The sequence below is a fragment of the Myxine glutinosa genome, chromosome 1 (assembly GCF_964187855.1).
Source record: "Myxine glutinosa chromosome 1, kmMyxGlut1.1, whole genome shotgun sequence".
Taxonomy (NCBI): Eukaryota; Metazoa; Chordata; class Myxini; order Myxiniformes; family Myxinidae; genus Myxine; species Myxine glutinosa.
Genome location: NC_136261.1, coordinates 405,102,316 through 405,119,416, shown reverse-complemented (window position 1 = coordinate 405,119,416; position 17,101 = coordinate 405,102,316). Strand labels below are relative to the sequence as shown.

Here is a 17,101-nt window from a genome sequence, read left to right as displayed (position 1 = left end):
GCATAAATCCAAACTGCATTTCGTCAATCTTCACTTTCTTCCTTATCCTCCTCTCCAACACGTTTTCCGATACCTTCAGTCCATGCTCCAATAACTTTATCGCTCGATACGAGCCACAGTCCAGAGGGTCACCTTTCCCCTTGTATAGAGGTACGAGGGTACTCAGTTCCCAATCCACTGGAATGCGGCCTTCTTTCACCACCAGATTGCAGATCTCTGTCATTCTCTGCACACCCCAATTTCCCGCTGCCTTCAACATATCTGCCACAACTCCTGTCGGCCCTCCCGCTTTTCTACTCTTCATTACTTTTATCGCTTCCTCAACTTCCTTCTCGGTTATCTTCTCTGCCAGTCCTAAAACTGGGTTACTCTCTATGTTGCCATCCCATTCATTCTCTGTATTCAACATTATTTCCATATATCTCTTCCAGCTTCCTTTAATTCCATCTGGGTCCACAACGATTTGCCCCACTTCATCCTTCAAGCACTCACCCCCATCACATCACACCTCTCTTTCGCTATCTGCTTTGCAATCCTGAATACCGCTCTCTGACCCTCCTCAGAATCCAAGTGTTCTCCGAACATTTTCCGACATGCCTCCTGTGCCTTTGCTACCTCTTTCTTTGCAGCCTTCTTGGCAGCCTTATAACTTTCATGCTCTGCCTTTTCTGCCCCCATACCCTTCGCCTTCTGCCACTCTTTGAACTTCTTCCTCTGCTCTTCAATCTTCTTTCCAACTTCATCATCCCACCACCATGTTTCCGAGTGCCTCGGTGGTCCTTTTGTCCATCCACATACCTCACCAACGGCTCCCAACAGACTATCTGTCATTGACATCCAACCACTTTCAAGCTCAACCACATCATCCTCTACCCTACTCAGCCTCTCTTTTAATGCCTCCCTCACTGTCACCTCTTTCAACCTCCACACCTTCATTCTCGGTTGGTACTTCACCCGCTGAGCTCTCCTCGCACCTTTCACCCTTATGTCGCAGACAACCAAGTGGTGCTGTGAAACAGCCTCCTCTACCGGGTTCACCTTTGTGTCCCGGAGGTGCCCCGTATCTCGCCTACGCACCAGCAGGTAGTGAATAGTTGTCGTTGACCCACCCGACGTGTATATAACAAGCTTATTATCCTCCTTCTGGAACTGAGTATTACAAATCAACAAATCAGCTCCATCAGCAAACTCCAAAATCCTTTCACCTTCTCCATTTCTCACACCATATCCGTAACCCCCGTAACCCCCTCAAAACCGTCCATACTCCTTCCCACATGTCCATTTAGGTCTCCTCCTACCACAACAACTTCCTCATCTTTCACGTTTTCCATCAGCTTCTCTATCGCACACCAGAACTTGTCCTTCTCTTCATCGATCCGATCAACCTGCGGAGCATATCCCGAGATGACGTTCACCAAGAGCTTTCCTATCATCATTTTCACCATCATCAACCTTTCACTCACTCTCGTCACACTCACCACACTGTCTACAAACTCCTCAGAAAACAGGACACCAACGCCATGCACGCCTTCTGGGCACCCTTGCCACACAAACTTGTATTTCTGTCCCTGCCTACCCTTCACCATTCTCACACCACTTCCCTTCCATTTGTCTCCTGCACACAACATGTCCACTCTTCTTCTGACCAATACTTCCACCACTTCTCCTGATCTCCCTGTCATTGTCCCTACATTCCATGTCCCAAACCTCAGAAACCGATCTCCACGTCGGGCATCAGACGTTTCGTCGTCATAAATGGAGTGATTTCCACCCTTGCTTCGATCGGGTTCCCCACCTTGAGTTTTGACGAGAGGGAGTGGGGTCCCCCACGGGGTACTTCGGGCTGTACCCTGCCCATATGTAGTTGTAATTGTCATGGTTCTCTTTTTGAGGCAATGTTTTTATGGCCGGACGCCCTTCCTGACGCCAACCCTTTTAATCGCCTCTTACGACACGCAGGGATACGGTGTACCTATTCTAAACTGGGGTACACACCGGGTCATTGTGAAAGAGGAAATTTCTGATCTCCGCCTAACAACAGTTGAAGACCTCAAACCATCTGTCAGGTGCTGCTTTGATGACCTCCAACCCTCTACATGGAAGAAGATGTCCAGGAGAACATGGAGAAAAATTCAAATTTGTGCGAAGAATGGACAGGAGCATACAGATAAATTCTAACTGCGTGCATAGGGGTTTTGTGGCCACTCTGTCGTGTCCAAATTATTATGGCCACTTTGATCCCCAGATCTTACGTCTCCAGATTTCTTTTTGTGGGAATATTTGAAGGATATAGTGGGAGCTACAAATCCATGCACTCTTCATGAAGTTAAAGCAATAATCAGTGACACAAAGAGCAATATTCCCCAAGAAGAGCTACTATACACTCTGTCGGTGAGCAACTGCGTAGAATGAATGTTGTGCCTACAACCTGGAAATCATACTTTCAGAACTTCATTTAAGGTAATCAATTGTGTGCAGGTGCGTCGGTCGAGAGAGAGTGTCAGGGTCCGGGGTCCGTTGAGGGACCCGAGCATCTGTAATGTTTTTTTAACAGTACAGTGAAACACCTCATCGGTCACCCTCATTTCCTTCAAACTTCACAGAAAATGGTTATTAACCAGAAATGTGCGTTGCAAAGAAATGCATTCGTTTCCTCTTTGTCCCCCCCCAAAAAATTAACCAGCTTCTCACGTATTGTTTTTTGGCCAATTTTATGGAGAAATATTGTTCAACAGTCGAGGGTGCGAATTGACTCGATCGGTCCAAACGTCCCGCTATCTCTTATTTTCGATCATATGGCTAAATAAAAGTGACCATTTGTTGTTTAAAAGTTTTTTGTTTTTCATGAAAGAAAGTTCCTTAAAAAGTTATAAAAGAGAGAAAGGGTCGGGGTGGAGGACCCGAGGTTGTTTGCCTCGGGGCTCGTGCTGGCTCTCGACACCCCTGAATGTGTGGATCATGTCGCGTCTTTCTGTACCATTAAGCTACATTTACACAAAATATCAGGTTCCCAACTGATGTAGTTTTTAGTATATGGAAATATTTAGGATCTATGGGATGGCTCTATGGGAAATAGGGCATAGTTATGGAAAATATTGGATCGATGGGAAATATTTAGGGTTCTCAAATAAATAAATAAATCACCTTGTAGTGCATGAACATCCAGACATGAACTTTTCCACCACTACCTTTTCTGTTGTTATTGGGCATGCTGTACCTCCTCTTGTAAATGTCCTCTCTCTTTGATTTTTAGTTTGTTCCTGTCTTTGTTTTTCTTTGAAATAAAGGATGCGCATAGCGCGGTAAAGCAGTTGCTTCAGTCTGTCTGCCTGTCTGTCGGCATTGAATTACGACCTGTCTGGCAGTCAAACAAAATTGAAAATCATTCCTAACAGGAATTTTTTTTTCATTTTTAGGGAAAGCATAAAGGGCACAAAACAGGCATGAAGAAGTAATTTAAGTTGGTAGAAAAGTGGTGTAAAAGGACAGCATATCCCAAATGCGTCGACCGTCTTTTTAGCTGCGATGAGCAGCTCTATGAGAGGACCGCGTTGTTGTTCTTGTTGTTGGGGTGCCTTTTTGAATAGCGCATGCGCATACACTCGGACGTGCGTTGATATGAGGTAAGAACATCGCGGACTAAAATCGCGATTTGTTTGAAGAAACCAGAATAAATTTAGCAACAAAGACAACATGAATGTTTTCATATCAATCTCGTTTCACAGAACTTGACACAAATTAGGTATAATTATTGAATAGCGCATGCGTATACACTCGGACTTCCCCTCCCGACCAAGCCCGTTTGAAATTATCCCTCTGCCACCCAGAATTAACATTAATAAATAACATTAATGAATTAACATTAACAGAAATAACATTCATGTCCATACATTATATGTAATCAGTTGATGAAGCATGTTGCGTCGCAAAACAAAGGACAAGACCAGAACTGAAAGACAAAAAGACGCTAGTGCATGCATATAATTTAATGACTGGTCGAATTTGGTAGCGCATATTGCAACGGATATCCTCATGATTCTACACGTCGCAGCTGGTGACCACACTGTGGTCATTTTTCTCTTTTTCCCCTAGAGCCTAGATCCTTTAAAACTCGTGTTGTTTCAATTAAATTATATATTTTGAATACGAGAACACAAATCGCCTTGTTTCCACTTCCAAAAACCTTCAGTTTAGTCGTACTTTGACTAAATTTGTCCCCTGTCTCGACCAATCGAATTTGCTGCTCGTGCTCAGGGTGGTGGAGAGCATTGATATATTCAGACAAAATGATGGCGCCGAGCGATGCAACGTCTGAGCTCACGAAGCCCGAGTTCACTTCGTCCAAATAAAAATTGAGGGGGTAACCCTTCCCATGTCTTTCCCTCCCCCGCCCCCCCCTGGCAACTGCTTGCAATAAGGTGTTCTATGAACCCTCTAGTAACTAGTTCATATCCGCCTTTGTGAATATCCTTTGCTTTCGAGGTTGAACTAGTGGATTATGTTGGGGCTTGCAGATGGCAGTAAACATTGATTTTGGATTTATTTTTTCTGGAATTGTCCTTATGAAGTAAAAAAAAAACCAACATAACCTCGAATACTGGAAAATCCATTGTATTGTGGAAATCTGGGGGTTAAGATTACACCGTTTAGAAATAGTTATTTTTACCTCCGCCACCGAAGGTGGAAGGAGCTTATGTTTTCACTCCCTGTCTGTTTGTCTGTCTGTCTGTCTGTGAACAAGATATCTCAAAAAGTTGTGGACGGATTCGGATGAAATTTGGTAGAGATGTAGGGTATTTGACAAGGACGAAATGATTAGATTTTGGTGAAGATCCGGATTCGGATCCGGCTAATAGAATTTTTAATTGATTCTTCACCATTGGGAGATGGGACCAAAAATTATACATAGGAGGATATCTCAAAAGGTTTCGTGTTCGTCGAGGCTCATGGAAGAGCAGAAATTAAATCAGCTGCTCACCACCACCATTGTCTTAACTTGACTCCGTTTCAGTCCTTTTCAGAAAACTCAGAGGAGGGAATGGCGTACGAGGAGGAGTGGGGTACGAGGAGGGAGTGGGATACGAAGAGGGAGTGGGGTACGAGGAGGGAGTGGGATACGAAGAGGGAGTGGGGTACGAGGAGGGAGTGGTGTACGAGGAGGGAGTGGGGTACGAGGAGGCAGTGGCTTACGAGGTGAGTGGCGTACGAGGAGGGAGTTGCGTACGAGGGAGAGTGGCATACGAGGAGGGAGTGGCGTACGAGGGGGAGTGGCGTACGAGGAGGGAGTGGTGTACGAGGAGGGAGTGGCGTACAAGGGGGAGTGGCATACGAGGAGGGAGTGGCGTACGAGGAGGGAGTGGCGTACGAGGAGGGACTGGCGTACGAGGAGGGAGTGGCGTACGAGGAGGAGTGGCTTACGAGGTGAGTGGTGTATGAGGAGGCGCGGCCTACGAGGAGGGAGTGGGGTACGAGGAGGCAGTGGCTTACGAGGTGAGTGGCGTACGAGGAGGGAGTTGCGTACGAGGGAGAGTGGCATACGAGGAGGGAGTGGCGTACGAGGAGGGAGTGGCGTACGAGGAGGGACTGGCGTACGAGGAGGGAGTGGCGTACGAGGAGGAGTGGCTTACGAGGTGAGTGGTGTATGAGGAGGCGCGGCCTACGAGGAGGGAGTGGGGTACGAGGAGGGAGTGGCGTACAAGGAGGAGTGGCTTACGAGGAGGAGTGGCGTATTAGGAGGGAGTGGCGTATGAGGAGGGAGTGGCTGATGAGGAGGGAGTGGGGTACGAGGAGTGGAGAGAGTGGAGTGCCGTACGAGGAGGGAGTGGGGTATGAGGAGGGAGTGGAGTTGGTACGAGGAGGGAGTGGAGTGGCGTACGAGGAGGGTGTGGCGTACGAGGAGGGAGTGGCGTACGAGGAGGGAGTGGCGTACGAGGAGCGGAGGAGAGAGTGGCCTACGAGGAGCGGAGGAGGAAGTGCAGTGGCATACGAGGAGGGAGTGGGGTTGGTACGAGGATCGAGGATATTGTCGTATGAGGAGGTGTGGCGTATGAGGAGGAGTGACGTATGAGGAGGTGTGGCGTACGAGGAAATTGCCGTATGAGGGGCGTGGTCACAATGCTGCCATCTGATTGTACGTCATAAATCGATGGCGCCAAGTTTCACATGCGAGCGTTTAAGTGTTTTTAGAACACAATTAGCAACGAATTATATTTGTGCAGCTGACTGCAAAGTGTGTCCGACTTTGTAACGTGTCTTGTCCATGAAAGGTTCTTGAGGTTCACTCTCAGGTGGTAAACACTTGGCGTTGGTTGGCTGTCAACACGCGCGCCAACCCGGATATCCGGTTTGATGTTGCGTAAACCCAAACGCTGACAATGGGAACATTGGGTAAGATTTTAGATCAGCAAAACAAGCAACAAAACGTGAACAAATAAAGAAAAGGAAATGCAATTAATTTTTCTTTTTCTTTTTTTCTTTTCTGAAGATTTGCTGAGAGTGAGAGACAATGGGTTCGATGAGAGCTCGGGGCGGCGTCGGTCCAGTCCCGGCATGGTTGGAGACCATGGGGTTAACGGAGGAGCCTCTCCGAGCTGTGGTTACGGGTCTCGGGGTCGACATACTCGGGGGTCTCTCTGCCCGAACTGAGCCCGCTCCGGTGAGGGATCGACTCTGTTCACTGTCCGCACGAAAGTTCACCTTTACCATGTACGTCGAGCTCTGTCGGTACATGGAGTCGTGCTGTGCGTGGAGACGATCGGGATGGACCATCATACCCGGACATGGTGAGGACGTCGAGGAGACGGGAGGACCCGCTGGAGTCCTACGGGTCGAGGAAGAGGACGAGGACTTGGTTGGTCCAGGAGAGGACGAGGACTTGGTTGGTCCAGGAGAGGACGAGGACTTGGTTGGTCCAGGAGAGGACAAGGACTTGGTTGGTCCAGGAGAGGATGAGCACTTGGTTGGTCCAGGAGAGGACGAGCACTTGGTTGGTCCAGGAGAGGACGAGGACTTGGTTGGTCCTGGAGAGGACGAGGACTTGGTTGGTCCTGGAGAGGACGAGGACTTGGTTGGTCCTGGAGAGGACGAGGACTTGGTTGGTCCTGGAGAGGACGAGGACTTGGTTGGTCCTGGAGAGGACGAGGACTTGGTTGGTCCTGGAGAGGACGAGGACTTGGTTGGTCCTGGAGAGGACGATGACTTGGTTGGTCCAGGAAATGATGAGGACTTGTTTGGTCCAGGAGAGGACGAGCACTTGGTTGGTCCTGGAGAGGACGAGGACCAGTTTGCTCCAGGAGATGACAAGCACTTGCTTGGTTCTGGAGATGATGAGGACTTGGTTGGTCTTGGAGAGGATGAGGCCTTGGTTGGTCCTGGAGAGGACGAGGACTTGGTTGGTGCTGGAGAGGACAAGGACTTGGTTAATCCTGAAAAGGACGGATGGGACCTCGATGATGGTGAGTCGTTGGAACTGCCGGCACATTTATTAATTGGAATCAACACGTTGATTCCCCACCAAAGTCCCAATTATTTTTTTTTACCATTTCATGTAATTGAGACAGCGATACATTACATATTTTTTGACCACTGCGAGGAAGTCAGCGTAAGAAAAGCCAAACAAGATTATCTGATGGTGTTTCGAGACAACGTAGTAAAGGCACTTATCATGCAGTGTTGTAATTGATAGTGTCTACTCTTAGTCTGGGAGGTCATAGGTTCGAACCCGGCCGAGTCATCCCAAAAGCTTTTTTTTAAGAACATGTCCTGCTTCAAGGTTAAGTCTATTCGAGATTCAGAATGTGTCCTCCATTGATAATGACCCCGCCACTGACGTTCACTTCTCGAGGACAGTAGGGATGAGACTCATCGAGGTTCAGAATGTGCCTCTCCACCATTGAGGACCTGGCCATCATTCACTTTTGAAAAACAGCAAGTATTACATTGATTAAGGTTCAGAATGTGCCTCTCCACTGTTGAGGACCTGGCCACCAACATTCACATTTGAAGGACAGTAAGTATTACATCGATTAAGGTTCAGAATGTGCTTCTCCACCGTCGAGGACCTGGCCTCCAACATTCACCTTTGAAGGACAGTAAGTATTGCACCCATCAAGGTTCAGTATGTTAAGATTTGTTTTTTAATATAGGAGCGGACATGGTGAATCATTTAAGAACTTGTGAAGGTTTTTTTTTCTCCTTTCTTTATTTTCAAGAGTTCTAAGCTGCAGTATATCTCATTGCATTCATGAGGCCTGTACTATAATTCTTGCACAGAAACATTTGAACATTTTTAGACCTATTTATAAAACAAGACCGATAGTCTGACAACGGTGTAGCCGGGCTTGGATCTGCTGAGTGGAGGATCTGCTGTCCCCCTGTTATGTGACCAGATCCTCAGCTCTGATTGGTGGATGTTTGTGAGGGACATACATGCATACACTGGACAGACAGACAAATGCTGTTCCAGATGGCATTTCCCTATGGCTATGCCATAAAAATATGGCTGCCGAACCACGTGACCGATGACGTCATCAATTTTTTTTCTCAATCAATTTATCCCTAGATCACGCTGAAGAAATTTCATACTGATTTGATCAAACTTTCTACTTGTCGATTTATGACGTCATAATGAAGGCACCTATGACATCATCATTGACATATCATATGTTATTACCCATGGAGATTACTTTACAATGAGCCACCTTTCAATTTCTTCCATGGAGCGATTTCGGACATATAGAGGTGCAAAGTTTTTCGTTTTTTTCAAGATGTCGCCTGTACCACGTGACCCATGACACCATAATTATCCTTTAAAAAAGATATAGGAGGAGGCACTCCAATCGTGAAAATTTGTGTGAATCGGACAAATCGTTGCAGAGAAAACGAATTTTAAAGGGAATAAACCTGCAAAATGCCAGCGTAAGGGACATACATACATACAACAGACGGACAGACAAACGCTGTTCCAGACGTCATTGTCCTATGGCCTATGCCGTAAAAAAATTATTACATTTTTTTATGCCTCTGCTGACAAATTCGCCGGAGGCATTATGTTTTCGGGTTGTCTGTCCGTATGGGCTTAACCTCGTTTTTCTCAGCAACCATATGTCGGATTGAGACAAAACTTTCAGGGTAGGAGTGACACCCATGCAGAATGTTGCTGTCCCCCTGTTATGATAATTGTGACATCATATGTCACGTGGTATGGATTAAAAGCAAATAATTAAAAAATGATTTCTCAGAAACAGCTGAATGGAAATATTTGAAACTTGGCACATTGCCAAGTACTCCCAATGGGCAACAGAAGCATTATAATGATGACATCATCGTTGAACTGGTATACCAGCCAAAAATGTTTATTTAAAAAAAAACCCTTCTCTGAAACTGCTTCACCGATCGATGTGAAACCTGGCATGTCTAGTGAAAATGTGACGCTTCAAAACAGCTGAAGGGATTTAAATCAAACTTGTTTATTTTTAGGACAGTGAACGAGGGCATCTACCCGTTGTGGGACTATGCGGAGGCATATTGACGACACAGTCGCATTGTTGTAGGTTTTACACGATCAAAGTTAAAAATGTGTTTTGAAAGGGAATTGGTAAGTGTGTTAATTTTCAAATTGGAGTTATTTTCGGAATTCAGTGAGCAAAAGTAGTTTATCATAGATTTCTGTTTATTATATATTTTCCCATGTGATTTTTTTTTTTTTTTTTTTGGATACAAGCTCGAGGCTTGTGTAAGAGCTAACATTCATCACAAAAAAATGGACACACAAAACATACAATAAAGGGAGCGGGAGACAAGATGGGGAGAGAGAGGGAAGCACACAACAGCAGACAGATACAGACAGCTGCTACAGACTGCTGCTACAGACAGCTGATACAGATACAGACAGCTGATACAGATACAGACAGCTGATACAGACAGATACAGATACAGATACAGACAGCTGCTACAGACAGCTGCTACAGACAGATACAGACTGCTGCAGACAGCAGACAGAACAGCAGAGAACAGGGACATCGGGAGATATGTGGGAGGGAGAGGGCTTGGGGGGAGGAGGCATGGGAAGGGGTGGGGGCGGGGTAGGGGTGGGAGAGGTATAAAACATATGGACACTGCAAGGACTTCCAGGAAAGAAGTTGGTATTTTAAAAAAGTGGATCTGGAGTGAATCCCTCACAATCTTCAATCCCACTTCTCCCTCCAGGTCTTTAAAACAGCTGTTCACCACCATCTCTTATCTTCCCCCATCCAAAACATTGATCTTTTCTACCCCCGCTAATTTTCACCCCAGATACACTTTTTTGAAATTCCAACTTCTTTCCTGGCTGTCCTTGCAGTGTCCATATGTTTTATACCTCTCCCACCTCCCACCAAGCCCTCTCCCTCCCACAGTTCTATCGATGTCTTGCTCTCAAATGTTGTGTTTGTGTCCTTCCCCCTCGCTCCCCATCTTGTCTACCGCTCACTTTATTTTGTGTTTTGTGTGTCGGTTTGACTTTTTGTGTGATTAATGTTAGTTTTTTCACAAGCGTCGATCTTGTATACAACAAAAAAAAAAAAAAAAAAAAAAAAAAAATATTAAAGGGGGTAGAAAAGATCAAGGTTTTGGATGGGGGAAGATAAGAGATGGTGTTGAACAGCTGTTTTAAAGACCTGGAGGGAGGAGTGGGATCGAAGAGAGTGAGGGAGTTTGTTCCAGAGGTGGGAGAAAAGGGGAATGAAAGAGTGAAGGTGAGCAAAGAGTCTTGATTTTGGCAGTTTAACCATAAGAGGGTTGCTGGCAGATCTTGTGCGACCTGTAGGAATATTTGGGGGACAGAGCACAGAGAGAGCTGGGGGAGCAAGGCCGGAGAGGAGTCGGTAGAAGACAGAAAGACCACCTACCTGCCTGCGGTGAGAGAGAGGAAGGCCCTCAGAATCAGCTTCATCGCGGGAGATTCCAACGATTCTGAGAGCTTTGGTTTCAACAGCGTGAAGCCGAGCTCGGTGTGAGGCAGGAGCACCGGCCCAGAGTGGAGAGCAGTATTCCATTGACCTATGGATGAAAGCCTTGTATGTGCTGAGGAGCTCAGGTGTGCCAAGGAAGGACTTCGCACAACGGAGGATGCCCATTCGGCGACTGGCTTTGGAGGCCAGCTTGGAAATGTGGTTTTCCCAGGAAAGAATATTACTGATAGTGAGACCCAAAAGCTTGAGTGACAGAACTTCTTGGAGAGGATTGTTGAGAAAGTAAATGGGAGGGTTGTCCAGTCGGTCTTTTCGGAGAGACATCGTAAGAGTGTGACATTTGTCAGGATTGAAAGACAAGTTCCACTTGTTTGACCAGTCTGTGATTTTGTCCAGGTCTGCAGAGAGTGAGGAGGCAGCAGACTGCCGATCTGAGGGAAGAGGAATGGAGCGGCAGATAGTGGAGGCATCTGCAAAGAGATAGAGAGGATTTTCCAGAGAGTCGGAGAGATCATTGATGAAGACCAGAAATAGCACAGGGCCCAGAACACTACCTTGGAGAACTGCAGCCAGAACAGGAAGGGGAGATGAGAGAAATCCATTCAGGGCCACACATTGCCTACGACCAAAGAGGAAGTCCGCAAGCCATGAGTGGAGATTTACATGGATACCATAGGAGGAGAGTTTGTTGAGCAGAGCGGGTGCTAGACCATATCGAAGGCACGTGATATGTCAAGACAGCTCTCATTTCCTGTTTGGCATTGAGGACCTTCATCCATTGTTGAGACAGCAGAAGCAACATGTCCAGAGTAGAATGACCTGGTCTGAATCCAAATTGATGATCGGAGATCAAGCCATTGGAGAAGAGGAAAGATTTGATATCCGAAGCAATGACGGATTCCATGACTTTGCTGATAATTGGGAGCAGGCTGATTGGTCTGTAGTTGCAAGGATCTGTTTTTGTACCTTTTTTGTGTAAAGCGGTAATATATGGCTATAATTGGTAATGTTAGTCATGGCTATAATTTGGCTATATAATTGGCTGTAATAAATGCTATAATGTTGGTAATGATAAACTTTTTTTTTTTTTTGCTTCAAATTTATCATTTGCATCTGAAGGAACAAACTTCCTAAACTTTCCTGTTAAATTGGAATCATTTTCGGTTTCTGTCGAATATTCGAGATGACAACGATAACTTGTCTTTCTTCTTTGTTTGAATGACCTTCACAGGTGGACATGTGGATGTCATTGGGAAGTTCACCTGCACGTCATGCTCTCACAGCTTCACCACAAAGGCCGCTCTCCAGGTACACACGAAGAGGCACCAACCGGTTTCCAAGGATAAAAAGTACAAATGTGGCGACTGTCCTTATAGCACGCATGACAAATGGGCATTCACAAGACATACTCGGATCCACACGGGGGAGAAGCCGTACACCTGCAGTGTGTGCGCAAAGGAATTCAGTCAGTCTTCCAACTGTCAGAATCACATGCGGATTCACACGGGCGAACGCCCGTACATGTGCATGGTGTGTGCCAAGAGCTTCTCCGATTCGTCGTCTCTTCGGCAGCACACACAGATACACACCGGGGCAAAGCCGTACGCATGCAGCGTGTGTGGCAAGGGGTTCAGTTTGTCGTCGAATTGTCAGAAGCACGTGAGGATTCATAAAGGAGAGCGGCCCTTCACGTGCACCGTGTGCGACAAGGGATTCCATGAGTTGGCGCAGTGTCAAAAGCACATGCGTGTTCACACGGGAGAGCGCCCATTCAGTTGCGAGGTTTGCGAAAAGACGTTCTCGGATCAGTCGGCGTTTAGAAAGCACTTGCGTATCCACACCGGGGAGAAGCCGTACACCTGCACTGTGTGCGGGAAGGGATTCAGCCAGTCGTCAAACTGTCAAACGCACATGAGAATTCACACGGGAGAGCGCCCGTACGCTTGCACCAAGTGTTCCAAAAGTTTCTCGAATGCGTCGACTCTTCGACAACATGCGCACATCCACTCGAGGAAGAGTCCGTAGGCGTGCAACGTTTGCAATGTGGAGAGTTGCCCATGCTTAAACCAGAAAATGTTGTTGCATGTGGTGTCACCCTAAACCCCTCTTTGTTTTCCAGGATATTTGTTCTGTTCAAGAACTTTTGGAAGTGCCAACAACACAAATCACATTGTTGGCACTTCCAAAAGTTACCCCGCGCGTGCAAAGCAAAAAGCGGAATTGAGCAATTGATTCCTGTCTGTCTGTCTGTCTGTCTACAAACGCCAGTTTATGATCGAGGAACAACTTAATTTCAATTGAATATTATATTTTGAATCAGAACATTAATCGGAACACAAACCTGCAGTTTATCAGTACTTTGGCTCTGAATTTGGCAAATTGTGCGGAATCTCTTCCCAAACATGCTTGTGCGAACACGAGAGCTAAGGCAATTATTTCAGCCTGTCTGGCAGTCCAACAAGATTGAAAAAAAAAATTCCAAACAGGAAACATACTGTTTTTAGGGACATCATAAAGGACACAAACAGGCAAGAATAACTAATGTAACGTGTTGAGTAAGGTGGTGTAATAGACGCTGGCATCAATGGTGGTTCCGAAATGTTTTTTTTAGTTTTTTCTATGACCCTCAAAAAATTTTTATTTCAATTGATTTATATACTTGAACAATGTATAACGCAAATCACATTGTTGGCACTTCCAAATTTGCCCCGCGTGTGTAAAGCAAAAAGCGGAATTGAGCAATTGATTCCTGCCTGTCTGTCTGTCTGTCTGTCGACAAACGTCAGTTTATGATCGAGGAACAATGGTGGTTCTGAAAAGTTTTTTTTCTTCTATGACCCTTAAAAGCCCAACTTTATTTGAATTTATTTATATATTTGAACACTGTAGAACACAAATCACCTTCTTGGTTGTCACTTTCACAAAGCTTCAGTTTAGCAGAACTTGGACAAAATGTTATGCCATTTCTACCTCATTCGACCAATCAAATTTGCCACTCGTAAAGGTTTGCGAAGGTCAGTCGTTGTTACCGACCGTGCTCTCAATATTGGGGAATATTGAGATTCAGATAAAATGGAGTCCGAGGAAATATATATCGTGCTCGGAAACACAACAAGCAAGAGTTTAAAAACCCTTCCCATGTCCTTTTTTCGCAAGACTGTGTGGGGTAAAGTGTTCTACGAACTCTCTGGTTTTAAAATTTATTTGGTGGACCTTCTTATCCATCTCAACTTCCTTGGAGAGATTGGCTACTAATTCCTGCTAATCAAATTTCGAGGCAACTTCAAAAACTACATCGTCGCTTCTGATTCCCCCAAGAGTTATCGCTACTCATATTTGATTTTCTTTTTTTTTATGACTAATCGGCGGTGGTAATTATTTAATTAAATTTGCAACGGCAACCCCAAGCGTTTTGGAGTCAAACACCATGAAGGAGACGTTGAGTCGATCTCACCTCTGCAGCTCCAGATGAAATTAATCCCAGGATGTTCATTGAGACTTTAATTTGTGTGCTGACGTCGCTAATCGAGGCCTGCCATGTTTGAGGATTTGACTATAACACGATATAAACTGCCATGATGGTGTTTCAAATGTACCGTCCGAAAGACATTGAGCTGGAGGATACGTCTGCCAGCTCTGGTTGGTGGTGGACATTGAAGAGTTTTTATGCCTCCGCCGCCGGAGGCATTATGTTTTCGGGTTGTCCGTCCGTCCGTCCTTCTGTCCGTCCGTACGGGCTAAACCTCGTTTTTCTCAGCAACCATATGTCCGATTGAGACGAATCTTTCAGGGTAGGAGTGATACCCATGCAGAATATTTTTATGGTAATTGTGACACCATAGGTCACGTGGCAGCCATCTTTGGATTAAAAGCCAATAATGAAAAAATTATTTATCGGAAACCGCTGAATGGAAAAATTTTAAACTTGGCACATTGTCAAGTACTCCCAATGGGGAACCAAAGCATGATAATGATATCATCGGTGAAGTGGTATACCAGCCAAAAATGTTTTGATCGAATTCGTTATCCTAAAAATCTGAAATTGCATGCACATGACCCATTTGTATTGAAATATTAAATTTATGACATCTTAGGTCACATGGTTTGGCAGCCATATTGGATTGAAGGAAAATATTAAATAATTATATCTCTGAAACCGCCCACCCTGTTGATGCAAAATTTTACAAATATCATCCAACAGTATTGTTGCATATAGTTTGAAAATGATGATGTCATAGGTAACGTGGTTTAGCAGCCATCTTGGATAGAAAAACGAACCTGATCCAGTCAACAGGAAACTTGACAAACATGATCCTCTACCCATACATATGCAGAGTGATCGCATCTACCCATTGTGGGACTATGCGGAGGCATATTGGCGACACAGTCACATTGTTCTAGTTTGTTGTTGTTTTTGTGAATAGTAGGCGAATTATCACCTGCACCCTGAGCATTTTTTTTTTTTAGTATACAAGATCGAGGCTCATGGAAGTGCGAACATTAATCACACAAAAAATCAAACAGACACATAAAACATAATAAGGGGAGTGGTAGACAAGATGGGGAGAGAGGGGGAAGCACACAAACACAACATTTGAGAGTAGGGACATCGGGAGATCTGTGGGAGGGAGAGGGCTTGGGGGGAGGAGGCGTGGGAAGGGGGGGGGGAGGGGTGGTGGGTGAAGTATAAAACACATGGACACGAATACCCCCGAGTTTGCCAATACCCCCAACGTCAGTTGAGGGAGGCCTTCATCCTCCACAAGACCTGAAACAGTATGATGCTGATGGATCATCTTCATCATATTTGTTGAATTTTGTAATTTCAACTTTGAGATTTGGTGATGTATGTTGTTGATGTTGTTGTTCTTGTTGCATGAGAAAGCAAAAATAATTCTCCAAACCCTCAGCACATTAAAAAAAAAAACTCCAACTTTGGATCATCATGGAGGAGGACAAGTTTCTTTTATTGAGGAACATATGGGTTTTAGCACTTTTATTTGATTGTACTTGTGTGTTTAAGAATAAATAATAATAAAAATACCATAACCAATTTTAAACTGCAATGTATGACCCGTTTTGGTCTGTTCAGTTTGGTTTTCTCTCCCTGGACTCACCCCAAGAATCCTCTCTCATGACTTTCCTGCTCCCCTCGATGAAATTAATGAATTCTCATCTTCATTGGTGGAGTACGGGGAAGAAAAGATCAAGGTTTTCGATGGGGGAAGAGAAGAGATGGTGGTGAACAGCTGTTTTGAAGATCTGGAGGGAGGAGTGGGATTGAAGAGAGTGAGGGAGTTTGTTCCAGAGGCGGGAAAAAAAGAGTAATTAAGGAGTGAAGATGAGCAGAGAGTCTTGATTTTGGCAGTTTCACCAGAGGAGAGTTGCTGGCAGATCTTGTGCGTCCTGCAGGAAAATTTGGGGAACAGAGCACAGACAGACATATCTGGGGGAGCAAGACCGGAGAGGAGTCGGTAGAAGACAGAAAGACCACCTACCTGTCTGCAGTGAGAGAGAGAAAGGCCCTCAGAATCAGCTTCATCGCAGGAGATTCCAATGATTCCGAATGCTTTGGTTTCTATAGCTACCGTTTAAAGAATATAGTATAAACTTAGGACTTCAACTCATTTTTAGCTCACCTGGAACAAAAATTATACATGGAAGGTATTAGCTAGTGCGGTGTCCATCAAGCTTTATTATGAGAATATGGAGAAGGCAAATATGTAATTTTGTCAAAATGTCAAAGATCACCATCACACAAAATCATCAATTTTCATCCAATTCACCTGAAATTTCAATTTACCAATAGAGTTTTGTCATCAAATGTTTAACAAGGTTTTATTATGACAATATGGAGAAAGCAAATTGCTAGTTTTGTCAAAAGGTCAAAGATCGGCATCACATAAAATAATAATAATAATAATAATAATGCATTTATTTTATATAGCGCTTTTCAGGAAGCCCAAAGACGCTTTGACAGAGTGCAAAACATAATGCATAGCAAAACATAAAAACAATTGCAAAAAAAGAAGAATCAATTGGGAAATATTCAAAGCACAAAGGAGGGAGAAGGAGAGGAGATAGTCAGGGGTTAGATGCTGTGGGTTAAATGTTGAATGCAGTGTTGAACAGGTGGGTCTTGAGTGATGTTT

The 17,101-nt window shown here is 45.0% G+C and overlaps 1 protein-coding gene across 2 annotated transcripts; it reads left to right on the top strand.

The window, feature by feature from the left end:
- Positions 1 to 5,961: 5,961 nt before the first annotated feature.
- LOC137417289 (uncharacterized) lies at positions 5,962 to 16,009 on the top strand. Of its 2 annotated transcripts, XM_068103145.2 has the most exons (3): positions 5,962 to 6,387; positions 6,485 to 7,454; positions 12,181 to 16,009. In XM_068103145.2, the coding sequence occupies exons 2-3, from the start codon at positions 6,506 to 6,508 to the stop codon at positions 12,972 to 12,974; spliced, it is 1,743 nt and encodes a 580-aa protein (XP_067959246.2). In that variant the 5' UTR covers positions 5,962 to 6,387; positions 6,485 to 6,505; the 3' UTR covers positions 12,975 to 16,009. The 2 variants fall into 2 exon arrangements, with proteins under 2 accessions (XP_067959246.2, XP_067959242.2); XM_068103141.2 differs by having other exon boundaries at positions 5,962 to 7,454.
- The last annotated feature ends 1,092 nt before the right edge of the window (positions 16,010 to 17,101 follow it).

Bases quoted from the DNA above. Each gene is read 5' to 3' on its own strand.
- LOC137417289 (XM_068103145.2), top strand. From the start codon at position 6,506: ATGGGTTCGATGAGAGCTCGGGGCGGCGTCGGTCCAGTCCCGGCATGG. The intron at 7,455-12,180 runs GTGAGTCGTTGG...TGACCTTCACAG, and splicing joins CGGATGGGACCTCGATGATG to GTGGACATGTGGATGTCATT.